Source organism: Squalius cephalus (genome assembly GCF_949319135.1).
Source record: "Squalius cephalus genome assembly, chromosome: 20".
NCBI lineage: Eukaryota > Metazoa > Chordata > Actinopteri > Cypriniformes > Leuciscidae > Squalius > Squalius cephalus.
In genome coordinates this window covers 5,843,168-5,870,759 of record NC_137141.1, presented here as the reverse complement: position 1 = coordinate 5,870,759, position 27,592 = coordinate 5,843,168, and the positions used below count along the sequence as shown (strand labels likewise).

The 27,592-nt window shown below is 39.4% G+C and overlaps 1 protein-coding gene across 1 annotated transcript in view; it reads left to right on the top strand.

Moving 5' to 3' along the window:
* galnt16 (UDP-N-acetyl-alpha-D-galactosamine:polypeptide N-acetylgalactosaminyltransferase 16) overlaps positions 1 to 27,592 on the top strand; it is a 53,987-nt gene that overhangs the window by 7,984 nt on the left and 18,411 nt on the right. Inside the window, exons 2-9 of the mRNA XM_079854341.1 lie at positions 1,112 to 1,293; positions 2,864 to 2,962; positions 4,591 to 4,658; positions 12,199 to 12,264; positions 13,473 to 13,594; positions 22,436 to 22,523; positions 23,714 to 23,798; positions 24,025 to 24,128. Of these exons, the coding sequence (XP_079710467.1) occupies positions 1,112 to 1,293; positions 2,864 to 2,962; positions 4,591 to 4,658; positions 12,199 to 12,264; positions 13,473 to 13,594; positions 22,436 to 22,523; positions 23,714 to 23,798; positions 24,025 to 24,128 (814 nt within the window). The remainder of the gene's footprint in view (positions 1 to 1,111; positions 1,294 to 2,863; positions 2,963 to 4,590; positions 4,659 to 12,198; positions 12,265 to 13,472; positions 13,595 to 22,435; positions 22,524 to 23,713; positions 23,799 to 24,024; positions 24,129 to 27,592) is intronic.

Below are 27,592 nucleotides of genomic sequence, written 5' to 3'. Positions count from 1 at the left end.
GTGTGACTTGCCACTATAGCTTAAACAGCAAGCATAAATCATAGATCAAAAGTTATATAAGCTCTATCAGGCTGAGAAAATATTGAACAATGAAAAGCCACACTGCAAAGATTGATTTCTTATTTTCAGTACAAAATATCTCAACCTTCTTAAATCAAGAGAGAATTGCTAGAGATGCAAAATGACATTCGATATTTGTCACGCTGGGCTGTGCAGACAGAGATGAAGTAGCAGGGAGAGGAGGATATTAAAGTCCCCCTGTGGTGATAATCCAGCTTTTAATGTAGTTTATATGTCTATGTGGTGTTTTTAATATGCTTTAAGACAAACCATGTGTAAATTCATAAGTCGACTCCATTGCTGAGTATTCTTTCCTTAAAACTGCAGTGAACCAAAGACAGTCTCAAAAACACACTTTGAAATCGCTGGTGTTTCTGACGTCACAAACTACCTTGAAACCAATCAGATCAACGTGTGATTGTCAACCAGTGGATCTCTGAGCTGTGTGAGTGAGTGGAGGCGGGGCTCATTTGCATATTCATAGAAGCGCGTATACTAAATGAGGCACAAGTGTAGAGTTACATTCAAGATATTTTAAGGCATGAAGAATTTATTTTCTAGGAAAAAACATTTAAATATGTCATTTTGGTGATCAAAGATGAGTTTTAAGGGATACAATTATTGACTACAAGAATGACTACTTTAATATTAGCTGTTTAACTATTAATAAATAAAGATAATCCAAATCGCAGGAGTGCAAAGATGTAACAGCTTTGGCTTCAACTCAAAGTCACTGACTAGAGGACAATGGACAGGGCTTGAATACGCAAGACAACAGCAAATCCAACCAGAAACAGGTGTGCAACATAATTGGTAACCATGGCAACAAATGAAGAGTGGAAACATAGGGAAAAAATGAAACGGACGGTTGACTGTGTCGGGTTATAGGAGATTGCACTAAGTTTGAGCTATAGCAACAGTGATGCTTGCCTAATAAATGACTAATAACACCGTAGTAAAATGATTGATGTATTATAGTGTAACTGTGTAATCTCTGTGACCAGTGTTGAGCAGCATCACTCACCAGCGTGTGTAATTGTGTGTCTGTCAGGTGACTCGTGCACCAAAGGTCGAGCAGCAGGGTCAACTCTTGGGCTTGTTCGATGAGAAGGCCTTTCTGTCCAGTAAGCAGCTGAAAGCAGGTGAAGATCCTTACAGGGAACATGCGTTCAACCTGCAGGAGAGCGACCGACTGGGCAGCGAACGCGCCATCCGAGACACACGCCACTATCGGTAATATGTTCATTTGTTAAATATTTGGGCTATTTCAGGCCTTCTGTTATGTTAAAAGACTGGGTACAACTTTTGTCCTGGGGTCAGATAGACCCACATTAGTTTCCAAGCAATTCACCAAAAATCGACACGATGAAACACCCTGTAGAAGACCACTGTTGTAGACTTAAAAGATAAAATATGGGAGAAATGTAATAATTCCCACCAATTTCTACTGTATTATTTCTATTATTTTGGGATCTATATATATATAATATATATATATATATATATTGTAATGACTATTTGTTGTGCCTATTTGCACACTAAGGTGCAAATAACTACTAGTAAGTATAAATAGTATTTAACATGATTGTCAGAGTAAAATGGGTTTCTCACACAACAGAAAACATCCGCTGACAGACTTTTTTTTACCATGAAACTCAACTAAAGAATCAGTGAATTTTCCCTGAGTGAAACTTTTGTGTCTTAAATTTCAAATTTTAGTCTTTGACGTCTACAATAAAGTTTCTCTGTTTTTTTACCGGATTACCGTTTTTTCAGAGTGTTGATTTTTGGCTTTTTTTTTACTCCTTTCCAGAACACATCTATTTGTCGAAACTTTACTTGCACATGCATGACCCTAAATGAGGAATATTCGCACAATTTCAAGAATTGATATGTAAGGGATAATGTAGAGCGAGGCGGTTGTTATAGCGAATACAACCCCGACAGGCTGATCAGGAATCTTGAATCATTATGTCTGAATCAGTCTGAAGGGGTTGTATTCGCTATAACAACCGCCTCGCTCTACATTATCCCGCTTATTACATGGCTACCCACCAAATAAATCAATAATTTGACACAAAATATTGATTTAAAAAGGAGTTTATTGATTTAAAAACGATTGTATTGCTTCCGCTAAAGAAAATAGTCTGTTCCGTCTCTACGGTTAGAATCCTGCGTCCATAGCAACGCTCTGTTTTTCATGGCAACGGTGTGTTATACTTCGCAGCGGTCTGTTATCAAGAAATAACACACCGCATTCTACATTAGAATTCAACCAAGCCATGTAATAAACATAGTTAATACATAGTTTAACCACTGATCTTCAAGCAGTTTGAAAATGTGAAAAAAAAAATTTGAATGCGGGTCAAACTGACCCGAACACAACAGCGTTCAGCTACTAATAGACCTTAGTCTGGTTAGATGCCATATTAAATTTTAACACAGATGAAAACGAGGCTGTGAGGGATAGACGTACAGTCTTTACAATGTATAAAGGTCCTAGATTACATCATTTTCACAACTTACAACTTTTAAAACTGTTTTATGGAGTTATTGTATACTGATAGTTTATTCGTCAGCTGAAAAATCGGTATTTTGCTAAACAACAGTTTTCATTCCTGTCAAAAATGTAATATTTTAACTTATATAACTTATGTGACCATGTTTAAACCACTCCTTATGGCAATGCAATTGTCTACCATTGTGAGCACAGCCGTGACAATGAAACCTCTGTGTGTGTGTGTGTGTGTGTGTGTGTGTGTGTGTGTGTGTGTGTGTGTGTGTGTCTTTGCTGCATTCACAGATGTGCCTCTATGACCTTTGACCCTGACCTGCCGCCCACCAGCATCATCATCACTTTTCACAATGAGGCGCGCTCCACCCTGCTGCGCACTATTAAAAGGTAACAGCCTGGACAGAGTCGAACACACACACAGTTTCTAGAGCTGTTCCAGACACACACACATTCAGCTTTACAGCAGCGCTTACATGCATGAAGAGGGAAATACAGCAGTAATCCTCCTGTTACCATTGAAGAACCTGCACTCGTTTCCTTAAACAGCTATTTCTACCTATTTCCAAATCCTTTACTTGCAGACTGCAAGTAAAGGATTTGGAAATAGGTAGAAATAGCTGTTTAAGGAAACGAGTGCAGGTTCTTCAATGGTAACTGGAGGATTAATGCAGATAATATAATATTAATGAGATAAAAAGACCACTTATGTGTACTTAAAATGAGCACACTTTAATGAGCTTTTTGTAATAGTCAAATTAAAAGTTTTACTTTAAATTACATTTTAAATTGAAGTTCACTTATTTTGATTTACTGACTTATACTAAAGCACATTTAAAGTACTTGATTATAATTTTAAATGTCGCGTTTTATTTGATATAACATTTAAAGTTAAAGAGGACCTATTATGCTTTTTTTCCATGTTCATCTTTCTTTGGTGTGTGTAATGTTGCTGTGTGAGCATGAAAAATCCAAAGCACAAAGTCCCTCTGGCGGGAGTTATTCTCTACATCAGTGTCAGTGTTTCTGAACTCCTGAAACGCCTCCATTGTAGTCTTGAGTTTCTTCTGGGAACGAATACGTCTCAATATTCCTCATTTAAATAATTCATACGCAGAATAAAGGGGCGGGGCCTGGTTGAGTTAGTCAGTAGTGTGTTGAAACTGCCGGTTATGGTAAGGGGCGGGACTTTTCCCAAACACACTTGAAGCACTTGACCAATCACAACACACTAGTCCAGCCGACCAATCAGAGCACAGTGTGCTTTTCAGGAGGAGGAGCTTCATAGAGACAGGAACAAAACGGAGCGTTACTGACAGACTGGGAAGAGAGGAGGTGCAACAATGGAGAATATGAGGAAAATAATGTGTTTTTTGAACAAAACCTATTCTAATATAGCCCAAAAACAAAATCAAGACTTTGTAAAAGGGCATAATATGGCCTCTTTAATATAATTTACTATATTGCAATTTCAATATAGTGTAATTATGAACATATTTAAATACATGACATACAAGTTTCAATAGGAGTGGCATTAAAGTCGTCTGGATTACCACAAATGCTTGTCTCTTCATTCAGCAGTACACTTTAAACATATTTCAAAGACAATAGAAATAATTATGAAAGTTCATATAAAGATGTACTTAAGTGGGTCAAGAAAAGCATTCTAAAGTTCTACTATTTGCTTTTGAATTGCATTTAAACTATAATACATTTTCATTTAACATCACGTTCAGTATATTCTAACAAGTAGTCTTTTTAAAAGTCTGCTAAAGTGCAGTTCTTCTTCACAAGGCATTTTTGCTATGCGATCACCGTGGTTTTATAGGCATCTGTTAGGCTGTTACGAGGTGCGCAAGTAAAAAGAGCCCAACCACGCCTGCATAATTTAAGGTTTCATTCATGTCTGTAACAACAGACAAGTTACACACTGAAGTTTAATACTTAGGGTAAGATATAACGCATCAGCCTTTTTATATGGATGTATGTTGTTATTCACCCTGTTCTTTTTGTTTCAGTGTACTAACGAGAAGCCCGCCTCATTTGATACAGGAGATTATTCTCGTGGACGACTTTAGCTCCGACCGTAAGTAGAGCTTCACTTCATTTCATACACACACACACGCACGCACGCACGCACGCACGCACGCACGCACGCACGCACGCACGCACGCACGCACACACACACACACACACACACACACACACACACACACACACACGCACTCACGCACACACACACACACACGCACACACACACACACATACACGCACACACACACACACACACACACACACACACACACACACACACACACACACACACACGCACACACGCACACACGCACATACACACACACGCACACACACACACACACACACACACACACACACACACACACACACACGTGCACGCACACACACACACACACACACACGAAAGCACTGTATGAAAGCACTGAATGCTGACAAAGTGTTTCCCGCATTTGCGTGTGCTCATATTTGACCTTTGAGGACGCATTAGCTGTAGTTCTTTATAACTATTGCTCATTCTATGTTCATCTTTGAGCCAAGGCTGAACCCAGCCCTGCTGTTGTCATGGTGAGGAAACAAACGGCACAATCAGAACTGCAACTCTGTTGTGATTAATGTTGTGGAGCGACAGAGAGACATGAAGTTGGCAAATGTTATTTTTTCCCTTTACAGAGATCATGTGTTGAGCTTAGGCAGTGCTTGATTCAAAAACACACACACACACGCACGCACGCACGCACGCACACATGCAGAGATGCAAGCAACTGAAAATGAGATAAGACTGCTCTACTGATTGCTTCAAGGGTTCATGTCTGATGAGTTACAGGAACTATGTCAGGTTTCTGAACTAAATTCTGGTTAGTTTTGCCTATCTAGAACAGTCTTTACAGTGCTAATCATATACAGTGAATACATTGCAAAACTGATTGGTCCCACTTTATATTAGCTGTCTTTAACTACTATGTACATATGTAAAAGAAATGTTAGGTACAATGTGCTTATTGTGTTCAACTTGTGCTGCTATTTGGTGGTATAGGTTAATGGGTTGGTTAAGATGTAAGGGAAGGGTTAAAAGTATCATTATAGATGTAACTGCATGCAGATATTTTTTTAAAAACATAAATACAATGTAAAAACGTGTGTACACAATAAGTGCACTGTATCAATAGATTAATATAAATGTTAGTACATTGATTTTTGTCTTGTTATTCAGTACAAATATCTAAATATTCTTAAATCAATATAGATTTACTAGAGATGCAAAATTACATTAGATATTAAGTCTTGCTTTCTGAAAAAAATGGATTAAAATTAAGTGAGTTTATGCTTAAAACAAGAACAAAATGCCAATGGTGTGATTTTTCTTAGCCCATTGACATACTTTTTTTTCTTGTATTAAGCATAAACTCAATAAATGTTGATATTTTTTTCAGAGAGCAAGACTTTTTGCTTCTCTTGTAAATGTATCGTGATTTAAGAGTGTTTAGATATTTGTACTGAAAAAAGACACGAATACTAAAGTAAGAAAATGATTATTGCATACACTGGGCCCTATCTCGCACCCAGCACAATTTACTTTGTACACCGACGCATGTATCATTCCTGTTTTGCACCTGACGCACAGTGGACTTTTCCCTCCACAGACGCACGTCGGTAAATTAGGGAATGAACTTGCGTTCCCGGGGGCGGTTCAGCGAAAAGAGGAGGCGTGTTCCGGTGCAAACGTTCCCTGGTGCTATTTTGCAGTTTCAGAAAACAATTCCGACACAAACCAGGAAAAACCTCGTCTAAAGTCAGTGGTGTGTTATTCAGATGCTATTTTAAGGGCGCATGCTTGGCCATAATGTAGCGTGAGCACAACGCGCATACACTTTGCTTCTCTCATCTACACACAGATGCAGAAGTTGACATTTTTGCAAACCATACATAATTACAAGGAAAAATATTCCACACGAGGGAAATCATTGTGGTGTCCATGAAGATGTGAAAAAATAGGCATAAATCTAGCTTACACATTTACCCAAATTATTATACGCCTGTTTAACCGAAGCTAATTTGGGTGGGTTTCTCCATCCCCAATGTTTCTTCTCTGTGTTTTACGTCCCTGACGAGAACATCGGTCTCCTCGGCTGTGAACCGCTCCTGGCGTGCGCCTGGCAAATCCGCCGTTATAATAGCAATCCGAAATTTCACGTTACTCCCAAACCACACCTATGAGTAATGAAGCTACTTCAGACCAACCCATTTTAGGTTTGCGTCGGGCGCAAGAGTCCCGCCGGTATAATAGCAACAGCGCCCGAGACCCGCCCACAAAGTTAGTTTCGCGTTTGATACTTGCGTTTCAGATCGTTAAAATAGGACCCACTGTTTTATAATGTGTGCAAACAGCCTCTGGCAAACTTTAAATATAACTGGACTAAAGCTATAAAGATTTCACTGACCTCAGACATGCCCAAAGGTTAGAAGTTGTGAGTTTATTTCAAAGCATGTTAAACTAACACAATGAGTTTGTTCAGAAGTTTGCAGGCTGATTTTTGCATGGCATTGTATCTAATTTGTTGAGTTTTGCAAGACCTGCATCTAGTCAGGCTCAAACAGTCAGTGTCTTGAACTGTATATTTGTCTTTGTTATCAGAGTCAGAGGAATATGTGTTGCTCGGCACATCTGGATGGAGGAGCTCAGGGTTGTTGGCAGAAGAGAAAGCTCCTCAATAATTTAAACGAGCTTTTAGTTTGTTTCCAGATAAACTACAAAATGCGCCAGGTTTGATGAATGATTAATTTACTGATAAAAAATTACCTCACACAAAAGAAATGGTATTAATGTTAACAGGTTTGTCCTTGTTCATTTTGGTTCAGGTTTGTCACAAAACATGATTTCTTATTTTATACAACTTGAAATTAAAAAGATTATTTACTTTTTTTATGATATTTAATGCATCAACTCCAAACTTTTGATCTAAAATAATTACTTGCAGTACCTATTGAGATTTTAAGTTATTATTTTATCGCATATTCAATTTTCCATAAATGCTTTCCAGTACATTTAGCAGCACACTTTAAACATATTTCAAAGGCGATCAAATTATGCAATTACATATAAAGATGTGCTTAAGACCTTCTTAAGTGGGTCAATAAAGCACTCTAAACTATAATGCATTTTAATTGAATTGCAATTAACATGCAATTACTGTAAGTGTCTGGAAACATTACATTCAGTTTGCACTTAAGTAGTCAATGCTTTTCGCAGTTCTCCATTAATAGTTACATTGCACGTAGGTAAACAAACTGAACATTATTGTAAGGTTTTCTCAAAATCATTGTGATGGATATGAAAGAAATGTACATATAAAGCAACTTTTGGATTGCTATCAATGAAGCAAAATGCTTTTCCCCACACAGTGTCGTTACTGAATCCACCAGCCAAAGCTTGACAACCCTCTCAATATCAGATCATGTACATGCAGATGGGGGTGTTGATCATGGTGGAGAGGAGCTTGGAGGTTTAGCTCTAGCCAGCTGTCCTGATCAGGTTTCTGTGTGTATTTGTGAATGGCCATGATTATTCAATGTAATTACCTCCAACAAATGAGCCTCAGAGGTGCCAGCTAGCAGCTGTCCTGACGGGTTCACTGCACCGGTTTGAAACACTGCCAGGCTTCATGCTGAAGCAGCAACGTTTTCATTCTGCTGGACATGTAAACCTGCACATGAGCAAAAGTGTTCTGAAGGGTAAGGCAGGATTTTCACTGCACCTTTGAATCATGTTAACGCTAGTCTTAACACATCTGAACTCCTCTTTCATCAGTAGGACCATGTGACAGGCAGATCTTCACATCTCAGTGTTTGGACACATGCAGATAATCACAAACACTTAGTAGATTTCTTGCTTTTTGTGTTGTATATTTCACTTTAGTCCTGTTTTTTAAGGCAAGTATTGCTATTGCTACTGATTATACTTAGGCTTAGTGATTAGAGAGTCAGACTGGTAACCTGAAGGTTGCGGGTTTAAATCTCAATACCGAAATGACTGAGATTCCCTTTGAGCAAGGCACCAAACCCCCAATCGCTCCCCGGGTGCCGCAGAAAAATGGCTTCCCACTGCTCATGGTGTGTGTGTGTGTGTGTGCTCGGCTTGCAGTGTGTGTTCACTTCTCACTACTTCTAATGTGTGTGCACTAACTTGTATGGGTTAAATGCAGAAGACAGATTCTGAATATGGGTTACCATTCTTGGCCTTCATATGTCACTTTCACTAAATTTAAGAGTATTAAACTCGTTGAGTTGAGAACTCAATCAGGGATGCCAAGTCAGCAGTTTTCTCATAGAATTGGGCTACTTTTTAACAGTCGCCATGGTTTGACATGTGGCATAAATTTAACTGAAATGTTTGCATTGAAATATTTTATATTCTACCAATGATAAAACCGTGCTACATGTTGAGTTTTGTGAAGGAGGGCAACTAATAGGGAGCCTTTGAGCTGTGTTAATGATCACTGTGATTTAGCTAGTGGTGTTCAATTTGCATAACAGTGACTGCAAAATATGTATTTTAGGTATGGGAATGGCATGTTTTGATGTTTGGAGTATGATCATTGGGCTACTTTTGGTCTATTTTTGATTGGCCATTGGGCTAGTTTTGTTATGCAGACCTGGCAACCCTAAACTCATTTCTCACCGCTGGGTCAGTCCATCTCAAGTGGGTCAATGAAGATTACATGACCATTTTTTAATTTTCATGTAATTTTTCTCCATGATTATTGATGACCTCTATGTATTGCTATTGTAAAAGCACCAGTTTTATATTTTTGTGTTACTTGTTTTAACCACAACGACTGTCTTTGTGTCATGGCGCACAACACATTTTGGTTAAGCGGACATTTACGAAAATCTCAAATATCTTAGATGGTCTGAGCTCCTTGAAACAAAAACAAAAAATTGATCTTTAGTCCTTGTTTCAAGGTGCTTATAAAAACATTTTGCAATTTTTTTCCCCTTAGACTTAAAGGATTAGTTCACTTTCAAAAAATGTTTTGCTGATAATTTACTCACCCCGATGTCATCCAAGATACCCATGTCTTTCGTTCTTCAGTCGAAAAGAAATTAAGGTTTTTGAGGAAAACATTCCAGGATTTTTCTACACAGAATGGACTTCAATGGCAACCAACTACACCAACGTTCAAAGAAGGTTCAAATGTCCGTCTCAATGCAGCTTCAAAGTCTCGACACGATCCCAGTCGAGAAATAAGGGTCTTATCTAGCGAAACAATCGCCATTTTCTTGAATCTTCTTTGAACATTGGGATAGTTGGTTGCAATTGAAGTCGATTCTGTGTTGAAAAATCCTGGAATGTTTTCCTCAAAAACCTTAATTTCTATACGACTGAAGAAAGAAAGACATGGATATCTTGGATGACATTGGGGTAAGTAATTTATATAGTGCACATGTAGACTAATAAAGCAATAAGCCCCACGAAGCTGTGATTTACAATGAATTTAGAACAGCTAAGGGGCGGAAAGGTGTGCTGTTACATAGATGGAGGAATCGGGATCAGAATATCACAGAGACTTGCTGGTGAGCTCTTTTGGCTTGAGACTGCTGCAATACAATGCAGGAGGAATCATAAAAATGTAATTTACTAAATAACACGGAACGTCACAGAACTTGGCAAAATTTTGATGAATAAATCAGAAGTCCTTGTATTAGGTAACACTTTAATTAGGTGCATTATTAGGTAACACTTTATTTTAAGTTGACGTAGTTACATATGTTACATCTACTTACTATAGTAATAACAGCATTATATTCATAATTACTAGTAACTAACCTCAAACCTAGCCCCATTGTAGCCAACCACAGACATATCCGATGAGCGTGTGAACACAATGGCCAATCAGAAGTGTTGTCAACAGCGCTCAAAGCGTCACAATTTAAAAATGTCAGTGCCGACATGGTACCAAGTCGTGAGTCCTGACGCTTTCAAACCTTGGTCCCTGAGAGCGACTTCTCGAAAGGGAGGTTGATGCACACCATGAAATTGTGTGCCCGACTGTCCTCTAGGCTCTCAGCAGGCGCTTCTATTTGTCCCGCCACCACCGTGATTCAGGAGGTCTGACGGGCCATTCGCCTCATCTTCCCTCACAAGCGATTCCTCTCTTCAGTCAGTTTGGGTGGTTCCTGCAAGAACGCTGCTTCAGGGCACCGGAAAGACCAATTCAGTCCAAATGATTCCTCTGTTAGACTTTGTGGCAGCGTGGCAATGTGTGCCTGATGTCTCTCAGTGGGTTTTGAATACTTTAATGAAAGGTTGCAGGATTCAGTTTGCCTGGTGGTGGTGGTGGATGGTGCTACCAAAAGCATGGAGCGTGGTGGCAACAAAAGTGCGCCAAGTAGGAGACAAAGTATTTCTCAAACATGAACTGTGCCGCAGAATTTGGGGAAAATGTACATGTGAATTTGGGGAAAATAACAGATTTCATAGGGCCATATGTAAGCAATCACTTCGCAACATCCTAGCAACCACCCAGAAGATGCTTGCAACCTTAAAAGCAACATGGTGAAAACACTCAGAACACCGTAGCGATCGCGTCCACCACAGCGCCTAGCATTATAGTGAGTTGCACCGATTTAAGCAAAAAATCTATTTTGATGCTGTATATTCCTTTGTAATTAACACTGAATATGAATTCCACACATTTAATTTCCTCACGCAAAACAAATGCCGACAACAATCCACACACATGTTTCTGAGACACATGCTATCTGCCAACCACAGTGTGAATGTGGTCGTGAGATCATGATGACATCTGGATTAGAGTGAGTGTGACTTGACTTTTGTCCTCACAGTAATCTGTGGTTAATCCTCCCCCATCACCATCTGCCACTCTTCCTCTTCACCGTCTTTCTCTAACACATGCAACACACACACACACAAACATGTATATGCAATACAAACCATAAGAAGCTTTTCGGCACATAGAAACAGGGATGCAATTATAATTCTGAATAGGGAATTCTTTCCTTAATGATACCTTAATGAATTAATTTATTTTAATTTCTATACACATATAGTCTATCATCACATTCAATTAAAGCTGCAAACTCAGCAAAAACACTTCAGCAGAAGAATGCAGATGTTCAATAACCATTAGTGCAATCGAGCACAATGCAAATCATTCAATTAAAATTGAGCCAGTTCTGCTTCTGGATTCCTGGCTTGTCAGTGCGTTTAGTTTTCACTGCGGTTCCTCTAGAGGTCTAGATTTACCTGATTAGTGATCAAGCTGTAATTAATCTTTCCTCTTCCAAAGTCAGCCGCGGACACGGCTTATGTGTGTGTGTGTGTGTGTGTGTGTGTTTCATTCACGGATTGTTTACGTGTATCTTGTCTGTTACATTTTGACCTGTTTATTACTGTAAAATGATCATGTTGAAATGATGTTGATATGCACATGTGCAGCACACTCTTGGGATGTTTGTTGGTGTATTCTGGGAAATCTGATGTGTCTCTCTCTCTCTCTCTCTCTCTCTCTCTCTCTCTCTCTCTCTCTCTCTCTCTCTCTCTCTCTCTCTCTCTCTCTCTCTCTCTGTAGCTGATGACTGCCGACTGCTCGCTCAGATCCCAAAGGTGCGCTGTCTGAGAAATGAACGCCGGGAAGGTACGTGTGAAATGAGAGGAGTGGAGACACGCTCATATATACTGAGATAAAACATGTTGAATGTTTTATGTTGAATCCATAAATGCTGTACAATTATTGGACAGATATTTAAGCAATTCAGAATTCATATCTCCCCTGCACATATTTTTCTTTCTTATGCACTTGTACCGTTTTTAATCTTACACTGTAAAACATTGTAATCTGCAATTGTTGCTTTAAAGTGCTATTTCTACATGATTTACCAATATATAATATTATAATTATTATACACTGTGCACACACATATATTATGTAAAAACAAACTTTTATTTTGGATGCGATTAATCGCGATTAATCGTTTGACAGCCCTAATATATATATATATATACACACACACTATATATATATATATATATATATATATATATAATTTTTTTACTATATAATATATAATATAACACAATTTACTAATAAAATTACAATAATATAATCATATTTTTCACTAGAATAAAACCATTTAATTTGACCGTTTTTCAGTGTGCTAAACAAACAAACAAACAAACAAACAAACAAAGAATTACAGCTTCCAACAGGAATAATTCACATAAAAAACTTTAAAAAATCCAATAGCCTTTAGTCTAGGGGAATTGTATATGCCTCTTTGAAGAAGACACACTACTGTTTAAAAGTTTGTTTTTTAAAGAAATTAATACTTTTATTCAGAGAGGATGCATTAAATGTATCAAAAGTGACAGTAAATACTTTGTTACAAGTTTACATGTAAAAAATGTATCACGGTTTCCAAAAAATATTAAGCAACTGTTTTCAACATTGATAATAAAATATACTAAGTATATTAGAATAGAAAACAGTTACTTTAAATTGTAATAATATTTGACATTATATTGATCAAATAATGCAGCCTTGGTGAGCAGAAGAGACTTCTTTCAAAAACATAAAAAAATCTCACCGACCTCAAACCTTTGAACTGTAGTGTATATCTACTTTATGTTTATGCTTAATCAGCATTAAGGAGGACATAAGCATATATACATGGACTTAAAGCTGACAGACATAGACTAAATGCCACAAAACTCCCATTTAGATTTCGCATGAGAAACAGCCCAGTCTTTTACTGAGTGAACTGGTGAGCTTGATTTGTGCGCTTGTTTGTTATGGGAAAATGAAGTTATGTGTAATGAATGTGCTTGTCTGTCGGTGTCGCTCAGGTCTGATCCGGTCTCGTGTCCGAGGAGCGTCTGCGGCTTCGGCCTCCATCCTCACGTTCCTGGACAGTCACTGCGAGGTCAACACAGACTGGCTTCAGCCCATGATCCAGAGAGTCAAAGAGGTGCGTTTGATACACTCTCTGCCAAACGTGCAACCCTTACACACGGCATCACTAACAGAGCCTTCGTTTTTTATTTTTAGTCAGACTACTCAGCCACCCGAGCACAAACACCCCATAGATCATCACTGTGCCATTATATACAAAGATTATCTATAAAAGAACACTTTCAGACCTGATATTAAGATGCGTTTTGGTCGATCGGATCACAAGTTGATGATGCTAAATACAGGTGTAAACGGTTTTGAGCTTGTCCACTTTCAACCACTTCCAGACGTCGTTGAGAACGCATTCGACCGGATTGCTTTCGCAGTGTAAATGCTCATGTGTTCGAGTGTGTTCAAACAGCCACAAAAGACCGTCTTCTCTCCGTTTACTGATCTCACGCGTAACATTTAAACTTTGTTTTGAAGATGAAAACGTATCAAGCACAATGTTCTTTCATCCTGATTTCTAACACACACTCACAGCGTTTGGCTGGTCTTGTGTCTTTCAGAGCAGAAACAAGAGCTGATGCTCTGTGTGTTTTTCCGTCGTCTCCAGTTGTGTTCATGTGTAAATTGTGTGAGCTTATTTCATCCTTTAGATCTAAAGATCTGAAAAAGCCCATACATTTACCCGCCCATTGACCCTCCCCTCGAAGAAATCAGGACAGAAGTGGTCGGAAGTGGACAAAAGACACAGATTAAAACACCAGGTTTAAACGGGAATGTATGTGTCTCCCCTGTGTACTTGTGATCCGATCGACCAAAACGCATCTTAATACCAGGAGTAAACAGAGCCTCTAATGCATAACAGTTTATTTCTTTATTAGGCAAGATATAATAAATGCCTTCCCTTGTTTATGTACAGTGACTCTGTAATGAAAGTCCACTGAGGCGAGTTGCAGCTGAACCCATGTGCAGTTTATTTACAATAATACAAAATGAGCAAAACAGAGAGACTTGGACTTTGACTAAAATAAACTATAAAAGACATGAAACTATAAAAGTGAGCCAAACCCCAAACCAATGTGACAAACTCAAAACATGCAAATACCAATAAAATGGCAAAGTATTACATTAGAAAAATGATATTATTATATTTATATTATTATATTTATAAAAAAACTTATCTAGTTATCAGTGGTTTTTAACTAGTGGGTCGCAACCCATTTTTGAGTCGCAGATCTGTTCTGATACTGTAAGACAGCAAGTGCTAAATACCAATCAAATTAAACCGGCCAAATATTCATATACTGTTAGGAAATAAATATGATCTTTTAAAAAGGAGAAAACACTTCCCGGATACACTACCGGTCAAAAGTCTGGAATAATTACTATTTTTAGTCTCTTATGCTGACCAATAAAGCATTTATCTGATTAAAAATAGTGTAGCGGCAGTGATATTGTGAAATATTATTACAAATGTAAAATAACTGTTTCTTTGTGAATATATAGTAAGCTGAAATTTATTCCTGTGATCAAAGCTGAATTTAAGCATCATTACTCCAGTCTTCAGTGTCACATCATTCTAATATGATGATTTGATGATCAATTATTACCAGTTTTTTGCTGCTTCGTTTTGCGTGTGTTTGGAAACTGCAATACAATTTTTCTTTTAAATTGTAATACTATTTCACAAAATTACAGTTTTTACTGTATTTTTGATCAAATAAATGCAGCCTTGGTGAGCAGAAGAAAAAAAAGAAAAAAAAAATGAATTACTCTAAACTTTTGACCGGCAGTGTTAGTCAGGTGCCAACATGTGGGATTTGTCATGGAGAATTGACATCATGCAGACAGTCTGTGGAGGAACGTCAGAAGTGTGTGTAGCTTACGAGCAACACTGATCATCTCTGATTTAGAGCAGTGCTTTCTTCAGGAATCATATTTTACATTGGTTTGCGTCATCAAGTCATGACGCAAACCGCACTACAATTGTTTACAAAATTAAACACAAACGTCCCAAATCTGAAACAGGCAAAACCGAATGCAAAGTGATTGACGTTTTGGAAAATAAATGTCATTTGAATTTGATGCTCTCAACACATTACGTCAAGATTAACATCACCGCATGAGCCTGTCTTTAATGTAGTCGAGATCAAAATGTCCTTTACCTTGTTTAGATTTGTTCATAATTTCATGCATGTCATGCAATAACCTGCTAATTTGACTAGCTTCTAACTAGTGACACGTGATTTTGCACAATTACTGTAGTATAATCAGATTTTTTACTTGTGTCCGTGACCCATCAGAATGAACTTGTGACCGGAGAGCATTAAAGGGCATTAAACTACTAGATAGATAGTTGTGTGTCGTGTCAGGACGTTTTAATACACTCTCGGTCTTCGTGACCTCTGCAGCAAATCACGGTGTTTCAGCAGTGTGAGTGTGGAGAGTCAGTAGTGAGTCATGATGGCCAGAATCCAGTCTGGTTCTTCAGAGGGAGATTTTCCCAGAATCCGAGCGAGAGGAAAGCAGTTTGTCTTCTCACAGCTGCACCATGTAGACTCTCTCGTCCTAAATCATCAAGAGTGATTATCATCTTCGTCTTCATCATCATCATCATCCTCTACTCAACTGCTGTCCTCCAGCATCAGAGCTGTAACTGATCTTGTTTGTGCTACAGACTTTGATACAGAAGGATTTTTCAGAACGAAATGTATTTTTTATATATAGTTTATTTGACTAGAATCTGTTTAATACAGTCTGTGAATGTTCCGATTTCTTTTCCATTTTTTTACTCGGGGGTCATTTTTTTTATACTGTTTGTGGTTTTCTCAGTCAAACACTATGAGCTGACGCACGTCTGAATAATCAGAGAACTGACAACACACACTGAGAGAAACACACACTGTTCAAACATCACTGTGAAAGTGTTCAGTGTGTGAAGCTTTGAGCGGCACTCAGTCTGACTCTTCAAACTTCAACAGACTAACAGCTTCTAATGTGTATGGAGATACAAAAATGACAAAGCAATTTGAATTTTGTACATTTGAGGCATATTTTTATGGATCTGCATTTATAAACGGCAGATTTGGTGAAATTAGTTCGAAAATATTTAGTTATGAAATTAAAGAAATCACAAAGTTTGCAGCTAAAGAAGAAAATTCATTTTAGAATCTGAATGATACAAATGATTAAAAATACAAATCTGTTAAATATGCCTCAAAAACAATTTGTTAAATGTCACATTTTATACAATTCAGATTTACAAAATTCAATTATTTTTGCATTTTTTCTGGATCCATAAAAATAACAGTTTGTAACGATATTTCCGATAGTAAATGGCCATTTGAAATTGAAAGGGAAAAAATTATATGCTTATTCTAGAGTAAAACATCATTTAAACATACTCACCTTGTTTGGACACTGTGCTCAAGATATATAATTTCAGTCCATTTGGATAACACAGTTTTAACAAACAAACTTGTAAACTTAATGTGATTCATATCTGACAGTCATACATGAATGAAACAGTTAAGATTACTGTAATAGTACTAATAAAACTAAGGAGTTTTAGATACACAATCACCAGTTTTATATGTTTATCATCAAGAAATCCTATGCTTCAATCTCATATGTTGCTAGCCATATTTTAATCATGTTCATACTTTTTAACTGAATTAATGTTTTTTACAATGAACAGATTTGTGCAGATTCTAATTTAAACCTTTTGAATAACTGCATTAAAAAATGATTGATGCAGATAATTAAAAATAATTATTTTGAGTGCAGAAATCGTACCTGTTTCATTTATGAATGACTGATCAAATGTGCATCAAATTTAGTTTATTAGTTTGTTTAGGTTAAAACTGTGTAATTCAAATGGATGGAAAAATTGACAAGCCATGGACGACTAAGTGGAGTGTCCTAATGTTGTTTATGACTGTCAAATGCTGTATGAATCTATGTGGGATAAGTAGATTCATACTTATAGATTCATAAGTAGATAAGTGGGATTTCTGGGTCCCCCACCACACACACACACACACACTGCAGCTCTGAGCGCAGAGTTCAGTGTCTTTGGGTAGAGCGCCAGCTCTAATTGAAAACATTTGATTTTCTTATGCAGTTGTAACTTCCCCCGCACAAGTTTTTTTTAATGTGACACACGCTTACAGAACAGGCTCATAAATAGTTTTATACACAAGTGTACTCACACATTTCAATTTATATCTTAATTAAAAAAAAAATTGAATGTGCATTTATAACATTCTACTTATGTAATATATGTGTTATTTATGCATCTGTTATATTACCTTGGCATTAAAACGAACAAACCGAGGGGGTTTCTAGTTCAGCTGCTGAGGGAGGGAGTGACTATACATTTGACATCTCTCTCTCTTCTGACTGCCACGATCCATCTCTCTATAATTGGTTCCTCTTTTGGAAAGTTGTGAAAAACAAACACAATAGAAAGTTGCTGTTACAGAAAATGGAGGAATAATATTTGTTATGGTCTGCTCTACAAGTTTACGCTGCTATGCTGTAGTTCACTCTGAAAAGTGTGCAGCTGAAACCAGACTTAAAGTGGTCAGCTGGTGTCCTGGACTGGCCATACTGGATTATTACAAAAGAAAACATGTGGGGTGATGTTGAGATGTGGGCGTGACATGCAAAAGGGGCGGAGTTTAGGTGCACTAAATGATTGGCATGCGTCGACATTTTGATAAAAAATTACAAGTTATAGACAACACAAAAAAACATAGACAACACCGGACACTGAACTGAAAGAGCTCAAGGCTTAAATACACTGGGAACTTACAGTTTTTCTTGATTGCTAAAACACTATAACCAGGCTTTTGAACAAAAATTTCAAAACCATAACGCCATTTATCAAAAAGCACACCCATTTCCCTTAACTATAAACAACATTCCCCTGTTTTGACACGAGTCAGATTTGTTGAACTGTCACTGCAAAACTCTACACACAAATCCCCTCATTTCTCATTGCCTACTACACCATGTTGTCATTTAAAAAGCACTAGCATTCAATATTGTTTACTCAAGTCAGCACAGCTTCAGCTCAGTTAGACACAATTACCCAAGTGGAAACACTAAGAGTCAACATTTAACACACATCAATCAGATCCTTCAATAGATAGATAAAAGGACCAGAGTCAGTTCATTGGGTTTTGGAACAATGGATCCAGAAAGACATGAAGGAAGAGGTCGAGGACACTGGAGTGGAGGAGGAGGAGGATGAGAGGAGGTGGAGGAGGACACTGGAGTGGAGGAGGAGGAGGAGGAGGGTGAGAGGAGGTGGAGGAGGACACTGGAGTGGAGGATGAGGATGAGAGGAGGTGGAGGAGGACACTGGAGTGGAGGAGGAGGAGGATGAGGAGGTGGAGGAGGACACTGGAGTGGAGGAGGAGGAGGATGAGGATGAGAGGAGGTGGAGGAGGACACTGGAGTGAAGGAGGAGGATGAGAGGAGGTGGAGGAGGACACTGGAGTGGAGGATGAGGATGAGAGGAGGTGGAGGAGGACACTGGAGTGGAGGATGAGGAGGATGAGGATGAGAGGAGGTGGAGGAGGACACTGGAGTGAAGGAGGAGGAGGAGGAGGATGAGAGGAGGTGGAGGAGGACACTGGAGTGAAGGAGGAGGAGGATGAGGAGGTGGAGGAGGACACTGGAGTGGAGGAGGAGGAGGAGGAGGAGGAGGATGAGAGGAGGTGGAGGAGGACACTGGAGTGAAGGAGGAGGATGAGAGGAGGTGGAGGAGGACACTGGAGTGGAGGATGAGGATGAGAGGAGGTGGAGGAGGACACTGGATTGGAGGATGAGGATGAGAGGAGGTGGAGGAGGACACTGGAGTGGAGGAGGAGGAGGATGAGGATGAGAGGAGGTGGAGGAGGACACTGGAGTGGAGGAGGAGGAGGATGAGGATGAGAGGAGGTGGAGGAGGACACTGGAGTGGAGGATGAGGATGAGAGGAGGTGGAGGAGGACACTGGAGTGGAGGAGGAGGAGGAGGATGAGAGGAGGTGGAGGAGGATGAGGATGAGAGGAGGTGGAGGAGGACACAGGAGTGGAGGAGGATGAGGATGAGAGGAGGTGGAGGAGGACACTGCAGTGGAGGAGGAGGATGAGAGGAGGTGGAGGAGGACACTGGAGTGGAGGAGGAGGAGGAGGAGGATGAGGATGAGAGGAGGTGGAGGAGGACACTGGAGTGGAGGAGGAGGATGAGAGGAGGTAGAGGAGGACACTGGAGTGGAGGAGGAGGATGAGGATGAGAGGAGGTGGAGGAGGACACGAGTGGAGGAGGAGGATAAGAGGAGGTGGAGGAGGACACTGCAGTGGAGGATGAGGATGAGAGGAGGTGGAGGAGGACACTGGAGTGGAGGAGGAGGATGAGAGGAGGTGGAGGAGGACACTGGAGTGGAGGAGGAGGATGAGAGGAGGTGGAGGAGGACACTGGAGTGAAGGAGGAGGATGAGGATGAGAGGAGGAGGAGGAGGAGGAGGATGAGAGGAGGTGGAGGAGGACACTGGAGTGGAGGAGGAGGAGGAGGAGGAGGATGAGGATGAGAGGAGGTGGAGGAGGACACTGGAGTGGAGGAGGAGGATGAGAAGAGGTAGAGGAGGACACTGGAGTGAAGGATGAGGATGAGAGGAGGAGGAGGAGGAGGAGGATGAGAGGAGGTGGAGGAGGACACTGGAGTGGAGGAGGAGGAGGATGATGAGGATGAGAGGAGGTGGAGGAGAAGGATGAGGACACTGGAGTGGAGGAGGAGGAGGATGAGGATGAGAGGAGGTAGAGGAGGACACTGAAGTGAAGGAGGAGGATGAGGATGAGAGGAGGAGGAGGAGGAGGAGGAGGAGAGGAGGTGGAGGAGGACACTGGAGTGGAGGAGGAGGAGGATGAGGATGAGAGGAAGTGGAGGAGAAGGATGAGGACACTGGAGTGGAGGAGGAGGAGGAGGAGGATGAGGATGAGAGGAGGTGGAGAAGGACACTGGAGTGGAGGAGGAGGAGGATGAGGATGAGAGGAGGTGGAGGAGGACACTGGAGTGAAGGAGGAGGATGAGAGGAGGATGAGAGGAGGTGGAGGGGGACACTGGAGTGGAGGAGGAGGAGGATGAGGATGAGAGGAGGTGGAGGAGAAGGATGAGGACACTGGAGTGGAGGAGGAGGAGGAGGAGGAGGAGGAGGATGAGAGGAGGTGGAGGAGGACGCTGGAGTGGAGGAGGAGGAGGATGAGAGGAGGAACCACAAGCAACAGAACTTACCAGTTTTGGAAATGTTGTTTTGAATTTATTGCACCAGTGTGTAAGACTATGTTGTAGAGTGTGTGTTTGTGAGGGCTTGTGTGATGTCTGAGGGCAAAGTTTGGTTTTTCAGCAAGAGTGAATTGTTTTGAGTGTAGAGCTTCATTTTGACCTGAAAATGGGATGTTTGGGGAATTGGGTGAGACGTTATGGATTTGTGTTTACAGTTTTGAGAATACGAGGCATAGTTTCAAGAAATGTGTTTAAGCAATCGAGAAAAACTGTAATCAAGGAGAACAGAAACAGTGTCACATATGTTGGATAGTTGATCTGAGAGATTAGGCTTGAAGAGCAGTTAAGTAGAATTTAATAGAAACCAAGAAACAAACAGATACAATCCAGTTAGGAAATAAATACAATAAAGACACGTGAAGTCTAATCACACTCTAAAAAACACTGGGTTAAAAACAACCCAATTTGGGACCTTCTATCTTCAGACCGCTGCCCTGCGTTTCACTTGTAGCCAAAAAAACATAAAATTAACAATATACAGAATAATAACAAATTTATAGATACAGAAAATGTACACAAACCTTTATTTTACCGAAGACACGGAGCTGCACTGCTGTTTACCACATTTTGACGGAGCTGCACTGCTCTCTCTTGAAGAGGTCGCAACAAGCCCGTGAGAAACAACTCAATCCCTGGGTTGTTATGTCTGACCTAGGATCTGGGTTACACAAAACCTACCCAAACATTGGGTTGTTACGTCTGACCCAGGATTTGGGTTACACAAAAACTACCCAAACACTGGGTTGTTATGTCTGACCCAGGATCTGGGTAACACAAAAACTACCCAAACACTGAAAAAATAACACAAAAAAATTACATAAAAGGCTCAACCCAGGATTTGGGTAGAAAAAATAACCCACTTTTTTGCAATTAACTAATAAAACAAAGAATGACAATGGCAAACTAGGGAACAGGAACTAAACACACTGGAACTAAACACAGGCAAAGTCAGGCAAAAGAATATCAAAATAAAAGTCCAGGGACCCAGACACATGGAATTTGTGACAAACAGGTGTGTGGAAACTAATTAACAGCCAGAGAAACGATCTAAGAACTCAGGCAAACAGAGTCAAAACGAAACTAAAACAGAACATAACAGAATATACACTTTACTAATATGCCTACATGAATTAATCGGTCATAATAAGATAGCATAGCATGCATTTAGAACATTGACGGCTTTTCGTTACATGCACTTTAGAAAATGTTCACCTGATTCAACTTAAAAACTGAAGCACAGATTCTGTCTTAATTTTTAAGAATAATCAAATCAACTCATTTTTAAATCTTGGCTAGCAGAATCTCATATCCTAACTTAAAAAATAAAAGTTGATATTGGTTCAATTATATTGAGTTAAGGTAATGGAAAAACATAATTTGCCATGACTTATTGATCACATCACTCTTTACAGTGTGCTGACTTTGCACACAAATGTCTGTGTCCTCTATGCTGTATTTAGCTGGCCTGAAATGCAATAATGACTAAATAAACTCATTGAAATAAATGCTTGGAAATATCCAGGCACATAATGAAATAAGTCATTTGGAATGATCATTTGTGGTTTGTGTTCTCCTGCAGGATCACACTCGAGTGGTCAGTCCCATCATTGATGTCATCAGTCTGGATAACTTTGCGTATCTGGCCGCCTCTGCAGACCTGAGAGGAGGTGAGAGAACTCAATCTCTTTCAGAAAGCAATGAGAGTAAATGGAGAACTTCTTAGATGTTCCTCCTGAGAACAATCCCCAGTAATCTCACATGTGTCTCCTCTATAGTATTAGAAATCTCAGACTCTGCTCAGGTTTGACAATACACCAGTATAAACCAGTGTTATTTTAGTATTTATTTATATACTTATAGCATTCATTAATATTTAGCATTTTATGTTTTAATTGAAGTTTTTCAACTAATATTTATATTTTATTGTATGTCATTTCAACTTGATTTGAATTTAAAACTGTGATTTTTAATAGTTTTTCATTTTAGTTAACAATAACAACACCCAAACATGTCACCAAATTCTTCTAAAATCAAATGATCCGAGCTTCTATCCACATCAGTTTTATAGCTCTACTTACTCATTTCTCAGAATTTGACTTTATCTGATTGACTTTAAGAATTTATGTCTGTTTTTATATTTATTTTTAGGAATATTATGATACAAACATTTGAGAAAGAGCAATTACTGTTACCTGATCTTTATTTGAGAAGATATGATTTGGGAATATGCACAAACTTAGCAGAGTGCTCTGTTGGTTACAGTATTTACTTTCTTTTTATTCATGTTTTTAACAATTCCTTTATTTGAATTACAGTATTAAATACTACGATTGCTGTTTATTTAATATATCGGTAACACTGCAAAAGGGTTGTGTAAACATTAACATTACATAATAGTTAACATGCATTAATAATCTTGGGTTATATAAATTTCTACATATACCAATTATTTTTAATATTAAAAAAAAATGATGTAACATCATTAAGAAAGAACTAAGGTGATCTAACAATGGACAAAAGTATATTTATAGACAATATCTATAAATGAGCATTAACCAAGATACGTTAAAAAGAAATGTATTAATTCATGATGCCTGTAGAATGTAGCACATGTTAACTCTGCAAATGGCAATGTTTACAACCTTGTTATAAAGCATTTGGAATCACTAAATCATAATCCCAAGAGCATAACATTTAGCCTCGCCACTCTTGAAGGAGAGGTGCCACCCTTGATCGGCCACCAGAAAATACACATTGGTCCACCACTAGTCTGATTGCTGACAGATTAAAAATAACTGCATGTGTTTATTCGAGTGATCCAGGAATAACTGCCTCACTTCTCCCCCTCTGACATCAGGTTTCGACTGGAGTTTACACTTCAAATGGGAGCAGATTCCTATAGAACAGAAAATGGCAAGAAACGACCCAACACAACCAATCAGGTGTCTCTCTCTCTCTCTCTCTCTCTCTCTCTCTCTCTCTCTCTCTCTCTCTCTCGCTCTGAATCATATACATACAGTACAGTATATCAAGTAAAGAAAATCTAGGATATTTTTATTTCAACTGAGAAATAACAATTTACTATTGCTGAATATCGGTAAGGACATGTCCCTAGCATTCTACACCCTATATATTCTATACTCTTGATGCTAACTGCTCTTCATGCAGGACCCCTGTAATTGCTGGAGGAATCTTCGTAATGGAAAAAGGCTGGTTTAATCGTCTGGGCCAGTATGACACTCACATGGATATTTGGGGTGGTGAGAACTTTGGTAAGTAATGATCAAATGTATGACATTATCCTGAAAGATTCTTTCACTCCTCTTCTGTGAATGTGCTGAAGTTACAAACATCCTGTGAACAGTTTAACAAGACAAGCTGCAGAGATTGTATAAAGAAAAGTGTGTGGTGAAGATGTCCTCGCTAAAATATAGTCAAACAAACCTCAGGGGTATTATTGTTAACTAAGACTACAACTAAAACCATGAAAAAATTGTTAAGTGAAACAAAATAAAATATACAAAACTTCAGCTAGTTGCCAAGACATTTTTTTTCTTCCTTTTTTTAGTTTAACTCGATGAATTAAAAAACTAAAACTGAAATAAAACAATAAAAACTGGACAGACATTAAAAGAAAACTAATAAAAATTACAAAAACTTCAATTGAAGTTAAAGGGTTAGTTCACCCAAAAATGAAAATTCTGTCAGTAATTACTCACCCTCATGTTGTTCCAACCCCGCAAGACCTTCGTTCATCTTCAGAACACAAATTAAGATATTTTTGATGAAATCTGAGAGCTGGATCACTCCTCCATAGGCTTCTAGGTCATTTATATCTGCCGGCCCAGAAAAGTTAGTAAAGACATCGTTAAAATAGTCCAAGTGACTACAGTGACTCAACTTTAAGTTTATCAAGCGACGAGAATACTTTTTGTGCGCAAAAAAACAAACAAGAAAACGACTTTATTCAACTATTCATTTTCTTCTGTGTGGGCCTCTGAGTGAGTTCACGAGAGCGCCACGACGCATGCGGACTCCAAGGGCTCAAACAAAACCTCTGTTAAACCTTCCAGGACTATGGAAAGATCCCAGAAAGGAACTCGTGGTCTGCAGATAGGCCTCATTCGTCTGGCAGCACATATAAAATGAGACAAGGAGGGGATGCCTCCCCAAAGAGACTCCATCAAAAGGGAACTTAGCAAGCTGAAGGCGGACAAGTAAACTTGAACAGTAGCAGGTGATAGTCCTGCCAGAAGACACTGCAAGATCTCCTGCACTGAACCACACAGGCAGTGTACTGGGTCAATGTGGTGCTGAGCACACTGTGATGCAAGAGACGGGGCATAAGATTTCCTTGTGGAGGGAGCTCTAGCATTTAGGTTGGTCTCAACAACATCAGTTGAGAGACCAGGATCTATGAGCTGGGGTCCCTCAGGGGACAGACCCACAGTTCCCAACTTTCAGGTCAGGGTGGAGAATCAACCCTGGGACAGAAGGTCCCTCCTGGTTGGAAATCTCCAAAGGAGAGCCTTCCAGGAGAGACATAGGGTCTGAGAACCAGACTTGGACCAGTCGACTGCCCTGACAACCTATAGGGCCCTTTCTTGCACCCAGCGCAACTGACTTTGTACACCGACGCATGTATCATTCCTATTTTGCACCCGCGCAAAGCGGACTTTTCCCTCCACAGACGCACGTCGGTTAACTAAGAAATACACTTGCGCTCCCGGGGGCGGTTCAGCACAAAGAGGAGGCGTGTTCCGGCGCAAACGTTCCCTCATGCTATTTTGCAGGTTTAGAAAACAATTGCGCCACTAACCAGGAAAAAATAGTTTAAAGTCAGTGGCGCGTTGCGCATGTTATTCATATGCTATTTTAAGGGCGCATGCTTGGCCATAATCAATGTGTGTGCACAACGCGCACTTTGATTCTCTCATCTACACAGAAGCAGCAGTTTTCATTTTTGCAAATCATACATTATTACAATAGATAGATAGATAGATAGACAGACAATTTATTATAAAAGCATACATCTAGCTTACACATTTACCCAAATTATCATACGCCTGTTTAACCGAAGTTAATTTGGGTGGGTTTCTCCATTTCAATGTAACTTCTCTCTCTTTTACGGCCGTGACAAGAGCGTTGCTCTCCTCGGCTGTGAACCGCTCCTGGCGCGCGCCTGGCAAATCCGCCGTTACAATAGCAATCCGCTATGGAACAAGCGCGCCTGCTCTTAAAGGGAATGTGAGATGATGCTCTGATTGGTTTATTTCGCGTTACGCCCAAGCCACACCTATGAATAATGAAGCTACTTCAGACCAACCCCTTTTAGGTTTGCACCGGGCGCAAGAGTCATTTATCCCGCCGGGAAAATAGCAACAGTGCCCGAGACCCGCCCACAAAGTTACTTGCGCTTTGCGCTTGACACTTGCGTTTCAGATCGTTAAAATAGGGCCCATAATGTCCCAATACCCTCTATACAAGGGGGCGGGTGCCACTCTCTGGCAGCATTGCTGAGATAGGGTAGAAATCTGCTGAGGACTGCTGCTCCCTGAAACACAGAAGTGGCGGGGTTGGCAAGACACTCCCTTGAGGGCATCAGGCAGAAATGGATGCATGACTTGTCGTGGTGTAAAACATTGAGGTGGCGTGCCCTTAGTGCCCTGATCCCAGTCTCTACCACAAATACCTTCCTGGGATCTTTCCATAGTCCTGGAAGGTTTGTCAGAGGTTCCATTTGAGCCCTTGGAGTCAGCCTTGGAGAAGTCTGTGACTCAAGGTGGCTCTGTTACTAGTCATACTAAAGGATGTTTTTTGAAAATGTAAATATGCTGAATGTTTTCTGTGATGGGTAGGTTTAGGGTTAGGGGATCGAATATAGGTATAAAAATCATTATGTGAAGGGAAAGTCCCCATTAAACATGGAAACCCAACGTGTGTGTTATGCTTTTGGATCATCAGGTTATTTTAAAGAAATGCTTTAATATTATGCTTTTTTACCAAATAAAATATGAGAAATGATAAACAGATTTTAAATGAATCAGGATATCATATTTAGTTCAATCTTATTAGTCCAAAAATCAGTATGTTCTGATCCGATATGTTCTGATCGCAGCACACGTTTTCCACAAGCATTTTGTCTGTCCGCATTGAATAAATTTCCATATGCCCCATGGACCCATTTCACAGACTGTGATGATGTGTTTCCACAGGTATCAACATCGCAAACCTAGTAAAGTTTTTCTAGTAAAATTTTCATTTTGTATTAAAAAAATGTTTAATACACATTTATAACGCCATACTTTGTGTTATATTACTTTGTCAGTAGATGACAAACAACAAATTAACACTGTTGCCGAGGGTGTTTCTAATACAACAACTGAGGGAGTGACGACAAATTTGGCATAATTCTTTCTTCTGACGGCTGTAATCAATCTCTCTATGTTTTTTCTGCTTTTGGAAAGTCGTGGAAACACTATCATGGAGTTTTTTTTTTGTTTTTGTTTTTTGCTATTGGAGCAAATGGGAATATAAAAAATATATTTGCTGTCATCTCTTATTCACCACTATAGACGTTTACCCAACCATGACGACTTCTACTTCTGAGAAACCCGGATACGTGAAAAGGGTCCATAGAAAAAGAAAAGAAATCCACAATAGCATTTCTATGACTTACCAAAAGAGGAAAAAATATTGAGAAAATGATTACAATGATAAGAAGAGTGAACAATGT